Source organism: Ascaphus truei, chromosome 12 (genome assembly GCF_040206685.1).
Source record: "Ascaphus truei isolate aAscTru1 chromosome 12, aAscTru1.hap1, whole genome shotgun sequence".
Lineage (NCBI taxonomy): Eukaryota > Metazoa > Chordata > Amphibia > Anura > Ascaphidae > Ascaphus > Ascaphus truei.
The window spans coordinates 11,189,248-11,201,856 of NC_134494.1; the positions used below are offsets into that span (position 1 = coordinate 11,189,248).

At 47.1% G+C, this 12,609-nt stretch overlaps 1 protein-coding gene across 7 annotated transcripts in view; it reads left to right on the forward strand.

Moving 5' to 3' along the window:
- LOC142463899 (sperm-specific sodium:proton exchanger-like) overlaps window positions 1–12,609 on the forward strand; it is a 956,006-nt gene that overhangs the window by 10,908 nt on the left and 932,489 nt on the right. For 5 of the 7 annotated variants that reach the window (XM_075566732.1, XM_075566736.1, XM_075566735.1 and 2 more), the window contains exon 2: window positions 7,156–7,256. The exons of 1 other annotated variant lie outside the window; for it this stretch is intronic. In XM_075566732.1, coding sequence (XP_075422847.1) covers window positions 7,156–7,256 — 101 coding nt within the window. Of the gene's footprint in view, window positions 1–7,155; window positions 7,257–8,289; window positions 8,590–12,609 lie in introns of those variants that run through there. One more of the 7 variants, XM_075566737.1, reaches the window with a different exon arrangement.

Sequence of the window (12,609 nt, forward strand, 5' to 3'; positions counted from 1 at the left end):
TGGATGTTAGGTGGGGGTCTTTAAAATGTATTGCGACTGTGGGGTTACATGTATTTAGAGGGGTGGGGTTTTTTGGTATGTATTTTGTGGGGGGATTGAGTGATAGTGGGGTAATTGACGGAAGACAGGAGCAAGTGAGAGGAGAGGGGGGAGTGAGTGAGGAAAAGGAAAAGAGGGAGTAAGAGTGAGACGCAGGGGAGATAAATACATGCGAGGAGGGAGGGGTATGAGAGTGGGTGAGACAGAGGAGAGAGAAATACATGGGTAGAGGGTGGGAAATAGAGGTGGCTTGTGAGGGGTGAAATTAACCTAAGGCCGCGCTTATAGTGCCGGCGACGCTGACGTCAGGCTGCAGTTGCTAGAAAAATCAAATTGAAGTGACTTCCAGCGATCGCGACCAAGCTGCTGCGTCAATACATTTGTTTTGGCGCGATGTTGCCAGCACTATAAACGCAGCCTAATATGTGTCAGCCAGATAGGCGTTCCCGAGTTTTTTCGAAATACTTCAAGGGTTCCTCCAAACAAAAAAGGTTGGGAATCACTGAGCTATGCAGTCAATGGGCCACCTTAAATAAACCAGCACCAAAACTAAACAACAAATAAAAAAATAATAATCTGCAACAAAAAAACAGTAACAAAAAACAGTAAAAAAAAACACAATAACAAGAATCATGATTTTAAAAAATACAATAAAAAAACCCAAGCATCAAAAAAAAATGTAATGGAAAAAAAAATGCAATCAATGTGGTGTGGGTGTTTTTTTTTTTTTTTTTTTTGACGTCTTCACCCTCTGATTCTGAGTCAATCAGCAAAAGCAGGAACCTCTTGACACTCGACGCAATGATCCTCAGCAGCCGGTAAGTCCATAGTCTTCTTGATCTTCATCTGTCCATTGTAATCCAAGAAGCGGATGTTGTCCCGTCGGCTTCTTAAGGTCAAATGAGACGGGACAGACCTTATATAAGGCCTGTGACGCCAAATTTGAGACAGATGGTACAGCTCCAATCTGATTGGATGCTGTACCATGTGACAGGGTTCTTTAAAAAAAAACAATCCATAAGGGTGTGACGTAATCTTCAAGTGAGGTACGTCACATCCTTAAAACAAGATTGCTGCCATCACATGATACTACAACCAATCGGATTGTGAGATTTACCAAATGGTACACTCACAATTCAATTGGTTCCAGTACGATGTGATGGCAGCCATTTTTTTTATAAAAAGCATGTGACATCCCTTAAAGATGTCACATCCTTAAATTAAAAGAAAAATGGAAGATGTCACATGGTTCTTCAACCAATCGGATTGGGGATGGCTCTTGGATTACAATGGACAGATGTAGATAAGAAGAAGATGGATTTACCGGCTGTTGAGGATCATTGCGTCAAGAGGTTCCTGCTGTTGCTGATGGACTTTGAATCGGAAGGTGAAGGCGTAAAAAGTAAAAAAAACATTGGTTGTATTTTTGATTCTTGTTTTTATTTTTTTATTGTGTTTTTTTTTTTTTAATTCCTGGTTTGTTTAATTGTGTTTTTTTTTTCTAGGTTGCCCTTTGACTGCCAATGTGTTTATTTATGCCTATTTGGGCTATAGATAAATACAGTGACAAGCAATGAATATTTTGGGCAATTGTGTTTTTAATTAATTGTTGTGTTTTTTTCCCCCCCCCCATGGGCTTGTTTTGATATAATTTGTGTTTTTAGGTTGTATTATTTAATTATTGTGTTTAGGTACTGTTTTTATTTTTTTTAATTGTTGTCTTTTTGGTGCTTTTTTTTATTTTTTAGGCTGCCCATTGACTGCCACAGTGGCTAATCATGCCCATATTATATGGGCATAATGTACTACTGTGCCAATCAATGGGTAGAGGCTGGGGGCAGTTGTCCGGCAAGAGTGGTTAGGGCGGTAGTGGGGGAGGTGGGGTTAACCCCTTACTATAGCCAGTGGTTGACAAATCACCCAAAAATCTATTCGCCGAACCAAAAAATCTACTCGTCATCTAGACCCGCCCCTTGTCCCACCCCCAGCCCCAAAAAATGAATACATTCCTAGTAAGAACAACATTTGTTTTTGACATAAGTTTATTTATTGTATTAAATTATACTACAATTAGTCCTTGTTACATAGGTGTGTGTATATAAATGTCAGATCTGGAAAACAAAGCCAGACATGAATTACTAGTTTCCTGAACCCCTTAACCAGTGTCTGGATGCCCCCGCTTCACAATTTCTAAAGCAGCAATCCCGTCTGGGATCTTACCTGATCCGCAGTCCCTCAATGTCCAGGTACCCTCATTCCCGCAATGTTATATGTTTGAAGGGAGGTGTTCCCTACCGGTCTTCTGGGTTAGGGGGATTCCGATGTCTCCCGTGTGAAGCTTGAGTAAGAACTGGAAGAAAGCAGTATAGGTTATTTCGGTGTAGGTATAGTGTAGTTAAGATATATATAGGGTAAATAAGATATTAGAGTGCGTGAGAGAGAGTGCGTGAGAGAGAGTGCGTGAGAGAGAGTGCGTGAGAGAGAGTGCGTGAGAGAGAGTGCGTGAGAGAGAGTGCGACAGAGAGAGGGCGACAGAGAGGGCGTGAGAGAGAGGGCGTGAGAGAAGAGGGCGTGAGGAGAGAGGGCGACAGAGAGGGCGTTGAGAGAGAGGGCGACAGACGAGGGCGTGAGAGAGAGGGCGTGAGAGAGAGGGCTGTGAGAGAGAGGGCGACAGAGAGGGCATGAGAGAGGGCGACAGAGAGGGCGTGAGAGAGAGGGCGACAGAGAGGGCGTGAGAGAGAGGGCGACAGAGAGGGCGTGAGAGAGAGGGCGACAGAGAGGGCGTGAGAGAGAGGCGAGAGAGAGGGCGACAGAGAGGGCGTGAGAGAGAGGGCGTGAGAGAGAGGGTGTGAGAGAGGGCGTGAGAGAGAGGCGTGAGAGAGAGGGCGTGAGAGAGCGACAGAGTGCGTGAGAGAGAGGGTGACAGAGAGGGCGTGAGAGAGAGGGCGACAGAGAGGGCGTGAGAGAGAGGGCGACAGAGAGGGCGTGAGAGAGAGGGCGGTGAGAGAGAGGGCGACAGAGAGGGCGTGAGAGAGAGGGCGTGAGAGAGGGCGGACAGAGAGGGCGTGAGAGAGGGCGACAGAGAAGTGAGAGAGGGCAACAGAGGAGGGCGTGAGAGAGGGCGACAGAGAAGTGAGAGAGGGCAACAGAGAGGGCGTGTGAGAGAGGGCGACAGAGAGGGCGTGAGAGAGAGGGCGACAGAGAGGGCGTGAGTGAGAGGGTGACAGAGAGGCGTGAGAGAGGGCGTGAGAGAGAGGGCGACAGACGAGGGCGTGAGAGAGAGGGTGTGAGAGAGAGGGCGACAGAGAGAGGGCGACAGAGAGGGCGTGAGAGAGAGGGCGACAGAGAGGGCGTGAGAGAGGGAGTCAGTGAGAGGGCGACAGAGAGGGCGTGAGAGAGAGGGCGACCAGAGAGGGCGTGAGAGAGGGCGACAGAGGGCGTGAGAGAGAGGGCGACAGAGAGGGCGTGAGAGAGAGGCGACAGAGAGGGCGTGAGAGAGAGGGCGTGAGAGAGGGCGACAGGAGAGGGCGTGAGAGAGAGGGCGTGAGTGAGAGGGCGACAGAGAGGGCGTGAGAGAGAGGGTGACAGAGAGGGAGAGAGAGAGGGCGACAGAGAGAGGGCGACAGAGAGGGCGTGAGAGATAAGGCGACAGAGAGAGGGCGACAGAGAGGGCGTGAGAGAGAGGGCGACAGAGATGGCGTGAGGAGAGAGGGTGTCAGAGAGAGGGCGACAGAGAGGGCGTGAGAGAGAGGGCGTGAGAGAGAGGGCGACAGAGAGGGCGTGAGAGAGAGGGCGTGAGAGAGAGGGCGACAGAGAGGGCGGAGAGAGAGGGCGACAGAGAGGGCGTGAGAGAGAGGGCGACAGAGAGGGCGTGAGAGAGAGGGCGTGAGAGAGAGGGCGACAGAGAGGGCGTGAGAGAGAGGGCGACAGAGAGGGCGTGAGGAGAGGGCGACAGAGAGGGCGACAGAGAGGGCGTGTGAGAGAGGGCGACAGAGAGGGCGTGAGAGAGGGCGTGAGAGAGAGGGCGACAGAGAGGGCGGACAGAGAGGGCGTGAGAGAGAGGGCGACAGAGAGGGCGTGAGAGAGAGGGCGACAGAGAGGGCGTGAGAGAGAGGGCGACAGAGAGGGCGTGAGAGAGAGGGCGTGAGAGAGAGGGCTGTGAGAGAGAGGGCGTGAGAGAGAGGGCGACAGAGACTGAGGGCGACAGAGAGAGGGCGTGAGAGAGAGGGCGGGGGGACAGAGAGGGCGTGAGAGAGAGGGCGTGAGAGAGAGGGCGTGAGAGAGAGGGAGTCAGAGAGAGGGAGTCAGAGAGAGGGAGTCAGAGAGAGGGCGACAGAGAGAGGGCGTGCGAGAGGGCTGTGTGAGAGAGGGCGACAGAGAGGGCGTGAGAAGAGAGGGCGTGAGAGAGGGCGACAGAGGAGGGCGTGAGAGAGAGGGCGTGAGTGAGAGGGCGACAGAGAGGGCGTGAGTGAGAGGGCGACAGAGAGGGCGTGAGAGAGAGGGCGACAGAGAGGGCGTGAGAGAGAGGGCGACAGAGAGGGCGTGAGAGAGAGGGCGACAGAGAGAGGGCGACAGAGAGGGCGTGAGAGAGAGGGCGACAGAGAGGGCGTGAGATAGAGGGCGACAGAGAGGGCGTGAGAGAGAGGGCGACAGAGAGGGCGTGAGAGAGAGGGCGACAGAGAGGGCTGTGAGAGAGAGGGCGACAGAGAGGGCGTGAGAGAGAGGGCGACAGAGAGGCGTGATGAGAGAGGGCGACAGAGAGGGCGTCAGAGAGGGCGTGAGAGAGAGGGCGTTAGAGAGGGCGTTAGAGAGAGGGCGTGAGAGAGAGGGCGACAGAGAGGGGCGTGAGAGATCGACAGTGTGTGTGTGTGTGTGTGTGTGTGTGTGTGTGTGTGTAAGAGCGACTGTGTGTGTGTGAGCGACTGTGTGTGTGTGTGTGTAAGCGGCTGTGTTTGTGTGTTGTGTGTGTGTGAGCGACTGTGTGTGTGTGTGTGTGTGTGTGTGTGTGTGTGTGTGTGTAGTGTGTGTGTGTGTGAGCGACTGTGTGTGTGTGTGTGTGTGTGTGTGTGTGAGCGACTGTGTGTGTGTGTGTGAGCGACTGTGTTGTGTGTGTGTGTGTGTGTGTGTGTGAGCGACAGTGTGTGTGTGTGTGTGAGAGCGACACTGTGTGTGTGTGAGCGACACAGAGTGTGTGTGTGGTGTGTGTGTGTGTGTGTGTGTGTGTGTGTGTGTGTGTGTGTGTGTGTGTGTGTGTGTGTGTGTGTGAGATCGACACAGAGTGTGTGTGAGAGAGAGCGACAGTGAGTGTGTGTGTGGGCGAGGGAGAGGGGGCGACGGAGAGGGGGCAACAATAGTGAATGCTTAATGTATCTGCTGTACTGCCTGGCTGAAATGTAAATGTCCCAGTTCCTATAACTTTAAAATACTAAAATCAGAGCTTCTGTGTTATATAAATATTTAAAGTCTCATAACCATACCCGATTACATGTTTACCACCTAGCACTCGGCATACCAAAAATCTGAAAGCTAGGACCTTCCTATCAAAAGTTGCAATGCCGGGCCCCACCACATAACCACAGGCACGCTTATCCAATTAACCCTTTAAACAGTGATAGAAGGCCCTTATTCCTAGCGGGCGCATTTTAGACATGTTATTACACATTAATAGGACTGCAGCCAGCCCTGGGCTGCAGAACTGACACTACAGTTACTTTATCTGACTCGGGGGAACCCAGCCGAGCTGAATGCCTTTATTTCATGGCCTGGGTACCCCTTCACCGTCGCAAGCACCATTTCTGAGCGGAATGTACAGCAGCATCCAGGAACTCATGCTGATTTCAGTTCCAGGGATTTTTGGGCTAAGTCCCGGTCAACCAACGGATGGTTTAAAGACTTTATTTCAATCGGGAAAGTCAGTGTTTCCACCCCAAACCCCCAGTAAGTGTATTTTCTTCTGTCTATTGTAATCCAATGTGTGTTTGCCTGTTTCTAAAGAATAAATCGCACTTTATTTTACTTATTGGCTTTGCTCAGTGATATGATCCCGGTATAAATGTATAAGTACCTGGTCTCGTGTGACAGACCCTCCATCTTTCTCTAACTTTGTCAGTGGTGCCAAGACCTCTAGGTCAGTCCCAGCCCCTCACAACAATCTGTCTAACTGATCCGCAATGTGCCGAACTCAAGCCCCTGGGAGACAACAAACTGTCCGGTTCATGCGGTCATGGCAACAGATTGCCCTATCTACCTTCCAAATAATGGAGTTCCTTACCACCACAATCTTTCTTTGTCTCTGGGTATCCCGAGACCCCTCTGTGCCGGAGGAACTGTTCCCCTGGCTTCTAGAGGAATCTTTCTCCCCCCAGCCTTCCATTTCTACCCTGACACTCAACATCTTCACTCAATTTGGCAAATCTATTGGCATGGTTCATCTTTGAACTGGCCTGCCCCTTCCTCTCCCCCCTGCTAACTGTTACCCAGCTACCTGCCTGTTCCTCACTAACAGCGCCACTATCTGCACCACTAGTACCAACCAGGACACATGGGATATTTCTTATGTGTTAATATTGTAAATTGAAGCAGAAATTCATGCAAAAGTATACATTTTCTGTATGTCAAGTTGTAATATATTTTCTTAGACCAATGTGAGAGCTCTTCATTGTTGTAATTACAGTGTATATGAGCTTTTAGAGTCTCCCAGGTTCTTTGTGTACTAGAATTAAGATTATTGAAGTCAGAACGGATGACATAATTACATCAAGTTTACATGGCATATAATAAAAGTTGCAAAACGGTTATCAGAACAAGAAAAAACGATCACAAATGAAAGCAAGAGCAGTCCTAATATGTTCTTTAAGTTACAGTAGTATATTAATGCCAAAAAATATAGAAAGTCTATTTAGAGTGAGATGGATAAGTTAGATGTGGGTAAATTCAATAAATATACATATTTTGTATGTATGTATACATACCTACCTACCTACCTTCCTGTTGCCTATCTCTGTGAAGGCGGTAATAATTTTTGCCTTCTAATGTTAAGATGCATGTTTTTAATTTTGTATTAGTTGAAAGTTTGCATACAGAAACAAGTAGTATTGTAAACCTTTTATTTTCCAGCACTGATTAGAACTCTGCTAAAAAACTTTCCAATTCCTTACTCTGTGCTTCTCTGTATAATTGGAATTATCATGGGAACGGCAGGCGTCTATGTATCTGAGGTACTTTAATTATTTAATAAATATATAGATTTATTTTATAATACACACACACCAAGATACATCTTAATAGTGGCTTGCACATAAAAATCCTTGTAAGTAAATAAAGGCCTTAAAGTTACTTACTGTACTTCCAGCCATAGCCATTGTATAGATTAGGCCAACACTTATACAGTATGTATAAGCAATATAAAATTAATTTTTCTTAATGTTAATATATACTGTACATTGTAATTCAATCAGCTGTGCCAGCAATTTCACTAGACAAGTTCTACATTTAAAATACAAAAATTCATTGAATAGAATTCAAATCTTTCCTACCAGATAAGTGGATTCACAGCAAATACAGTATAACATTAGTGTCATTATATAATTTATGAAGACTAATAGCATTAACTTAATACCTCCAAACTTTTACAAATTTCAGTAGTTATTGTCTGCTATAGATAAGACGTATATATATATATATTTTTAATAGTAATGAGGAAACATGCATTATTTGAATGTCAGACTAGCATGACTTTGATTTATGCGTATGAATAGCTTGTTTTAGAATTAGTAGTTTATTTTATGTATGTTTACAGTATGTGTTGTAAGATTAACTATAACATTACAGTTGTAATTCAAAACACAGTATAACCGATGCCTAGATGAATAGACTCGTACAACACCAAAAGTGAACTCTGACCAAATATCAGTCCAGTCCTTAGTGTCCTTAGTGTCCGAGAAGGTCTTGAATAATGTCTCAAACATATGGAAACAAGCATAAAGAACAATCATAGTGTAAAACTGACATACAAACCACTACCTAACAAAACAACAAAACTACACACCAAACACAGAATAGCTAAAATGCTGGTACTATTTAATAGTAAAAAAAAAAAAAGAAACATTAAAAAGACAAAACAATTGTCTATAGGACAAAGGACATTGGTTGTGGAAATCTCATTCGGTAGATGTAAAATTAGAATCCTAATCACGACAGGGCAGTTGTTAAACTGTGTTATCAGCAGCCTTTTCTCTCCCTCCATATCAGACCTCAGAAGAGACTCCACCTTACACTTCCAGGACCTCAGCGCCGCCGTCATATACACCGCTGCTCCGATAGCAGACCCGCTGTTCTCGTCGCATTCAGGTGGTGTCACATGCATACGCACCGCCAATGGAAGTCTTAATAGCTGTCTGCACTTACGACACTTAACCAGAAAACCTCCCCTGGTCAGACAGTGCTCGATACAGGTTTGAGGATGCAGAAAACCAACACCAATGCTCACACTATTCAGAAGACCACCCTATGCGTTTCGTGACGCTGATCACTTCGTCAGGGGCATGATGGGTACTGTGATATATATATACTCATAATGACTGATAAAACAATAATTCAAAAAATATTACAGTTGTAATTATTACAAGGAACCATTACAGTTGTAGCACATTCTATAACCCAGGGTTGCGCAAATTCCTGCGCTGCACCCCCCTGCCTGCTGTTCACTTGTGTAGTGTCCCCCTAACCTCTAATGTAATGTGACGTCACGACCCCTCGGCTTCATCTGACGCCATGGAGAAGCATGGTCTGAAGCTGGGTAATAGTTAGAGCGTGGGGCCGCGTGGGCGCAAGATTTTTCTCCTCCCCCTTGAGAAAGCGACCAATGACGTGCGAAATGTACGTCGGGGTAACGTGACATCACATTGATGGTCACGCGCCTGGTGTTGGAGACAGATAGTGTTTGTTCCGGATACCTTTCCAGGGCACTAGCAGTATACTCACATCCACACTACGGATGTGATCATGTTGTATGCTTACTACATCTTACCTTACCTTACAGCCTCTACCACTACTGCTGATTGAGTGCTTAGGCTGTGTATACCTGTCGCAGGTTCTTTACTGTGATCTACCATCTGTACAGTTTTGTATATGTGTGTATATACCGTATTTCCTCGATTCTAAGACGCACTTTTTTTCCCAATTTCACATCTCTGAAATAGGGATGCGTTTTAGAATCGATGTACTAAAAAAAAAAAAAAAAAAAAAAACCTGCTTGGGGGCGCTGCAGACGGAGGGCGTGCAGCTTTCAGCGTTTTACCAAAAAGCGCGGTAGCCGGCTGCTTGAGCCACGGCCCCCCGCCCGCTCTCCCCCTTGTCTCATGTTGATTGCTTAAAGTGCTGGCCCCCCCTCTGCGACCCACAGCAGTGCGGCTGTAGCGGCACCACGAGCTGACCGCCCCTGACTGCTACTCACAGCTTCCAGCCCCACGAGCCCTCTGCTACTCACAGCTTCCAGCCCCACGAGCCCTCTGCTACTCACAGCTTCCAGCCCCATGAACCCTCCGCCCCTCTTCTGCTACTCACAGCTTCCAGCCCCATGAACCCTCCGCCCCTCCTCTGCTACTCACAGCTTCCAGCCCCATGAACCCTCCGCCCCTCCTCTGCTACTCACAGCTTCCAGCCCCATGAACCCTCCGCCCCTCCTCTGCTACTCACAGCTTCCAGCCCCATGAACCCTCCGCCCCTCCTCTGCTACTCACAGCTTCGGCTGCCAGCCCCACGAGTCCTCCCTTGTCTCTGTCACTGTGTGTGTGTGTGTGTGTGTATGTGTCTCTCTGTGTGTCTCTGTCACTGTGTGTGTGTGTGTGTGTGTCTCTCTGTGTGATTCTCTGTCACTGTGTGTGTGTGTGTGTGTGTGTGTGTGTATATGTGTCTCTCTGTGTGATTCTCTGTCACTCTGTGTGTGTATGTGTCTCTGTGTGATTCTCTGTCACTCTGTGTGTGTGTGTGTGTGTATGTGTCTCTCTCTGTGTGATTCTCTGTGTGTGTTTGTGTCTGTGTGTGTGTGTGTGTCTTTGTCAATCTGTGTGTGTGTATGTGTCTCTCTCTGTGTGTCTCTGTCAATCTGTGTGTGTTTGTGTATGTGTCTCTGTGTGTCTCTGTCAATCTGTGTGTGTTTGTGTATGTGTCTCTCTCTGTGTTTCTCTGTCACTCTGTGTGTGTGTATGTGTCTCTGTGTGTCTCCCTCTCCTCCACTGTCTCCCTCCCCCCCTCCCCTCCACTGTCTCCCTCCCCCCCTCCCCTCCACTGTCTCCCCCCCCCCTCCCCTCCACTGTCTCCCTCCCCCTCCCCTCCACTGTCTTCCTCCCCCCTCCCCTCCACTGTCTTCCCCCCCCCCTCCCCTCCACTGTATCCCTCCCCCCTCCACTGTCTCCCTCCCCCCTCCCCTCCACTGTCTCCCTCCCCCCCCTCCACTGTCTCCCTCCCCCCCTCCCCTCCACTGTCTCCCTCCACTGTCTCCCTCCCCTCCACTGTCTCCCTCCCCTCCACTGTCTCACTCCCCTCCACTGTCTCCCTCCCCCCCTCCCCTCCACTGCCTCCCTCCCCCCCTCCCCTCCACTGTCTCCCTCCCCCCCTCCCCTCCACTGTCTCCTTCCCCCCCTCCCCTCCACTGTCTCCCTCCCCCCCTCCCCTCCACTGTCTCCCCCCCCGTCTCCCTCCCCTCCACTGTCTCCCTCCCCCCATCCCTCCATTCCCTCCTTCCCCCCCCATTCTCTCCTTCCCCCCCATCCATTCTCTCTCTGCTCATCCGATACGGTCTCTCTCTCTCTCCCCATTCTGTGTCTGCCTCTCTCTAGTGCAGATAAATGTATGCTACTGTTTGCTAGTTTAAAAAAAAAAAAAAAAAAAAAAACTGCACATTTAATATACTGGGTTTTTTTCCCCACATTTTTTTTTATTAAATCAAGGGTGCGTCTTAGAATCGATGGCGTCTTAGAATCGAGGAAATAGGGTATATATATATGTATGTATGTATGTATGTATGTATGTATGTAGCTGCAGGGTTAGTCACTTTACACTAGATGGTTATGCCATGTAGGTTATATAATATAGAGGTATCCCACAACTGCCTCCACCCAGCGTATGGGGATTTTATTTATTTTATATATATTTTTTTTCATCGGGTTAATAAATTTTTTAATTTAATTTTTTAATTGGTTAATAAAACGTTATTATTTTTGTGCACTCTTGTGTGACCTTTAGTGGTCGGCCCTATCCATGGGTTAGGCTATTTTCTATCTCTCATTGTGTCTACACTACCATTCCTAGTGTGACCTACCTTGAGTGCAGCTATTAGGGGCTTTGTGTGATCCATCTGTGATCAGTTATCTGTGTTTTTTTCTATAAAGCTCACAATTATTCTCTCCTAATCAATAAAAATTCACAATGTGCAAGCAACGTTTTAAAAAAGCGGTATTAGACATCCATTGAAATTCCACCTTTTTGCCGTCAAAGTTTCTTTTCTGAGAAAAAAATAAAAGATGCTTTGATTTCCGGTATTGCGCGTGCGTCAAGTCGTGTCATTGGGAATTAAAGCAGCAGTTCAAGCAATATCCTATATGTGTCTGTACGATGAGAACAAACTTCTGATAGGCTCTGGTTCTTGAGCCCCACCCTCTCCCTAGCTGTGCACCAATTGTATCTACTGTAGTAACTGCTCAGTCAATCATATTGCAGGACTACATTTTCAATAATTGTGCAAGAATTAAATTAAATAACCCTGAGCAAAGCGATTGATTACAGGATAACGGACTGATCACTGTAGCTAATCACTTGTCTGTGTGCATATTGTATTGATGCACATATTTTTGTTTTTTTTAAAATATATATATTTTTTAAACATTGCAACTTTAAACTTAATACTGTACTGTATAGTGTAATACAGTATAATGTAGTACATTATATTTACCTTCATTATAAACTTTGCCAAACGGTGGAGATGAGGCACTGTCACTCCTGTAGTCTGCATTATAGTTGACAGGTGACAGCTGGCCTGTTACACATGTAGTTGACAGCTGATGAAGCTGGAAATCTTTTTGGTACACGCAAGCTTGCTGGTACCTGTATGTGAAATCAGGCTCAGGCTGGAAATTTTGCAGGTATTCTGGCGGGGACAGGTAGGAAGGATTACCGTTCAACAGGTTTTCACTGATGGACCGTTATTGTAAGCCGGTGCCTGTGCTGGCGCTGTTGCCAGCGCTGGTACATTGCTGGACTGGGATTGACGGATCTTATATGGATTAAACCCGACCTTTCTCCTTTTGCAGTTGCCATGATCAAACAAACAAAAAATGTGGAATCACACACCAATACCCTCTATCTCTGGGAGTAGGGACGATGCGATAAAAACTGATCGTAGTTAAGGTTTGTCTTATCGAATGCTTCCACCCACGAGCGTCAGGTGAAAACTTGGAAAAAAAAATCATAGTTCGAAATGAAATATCCATATATTTCTGTTACAGTAGCCATGTTGTCTGCTGCAGCATTAATTGCAGAACATATTAAAAATGCATAACTACAGTCAGGTTT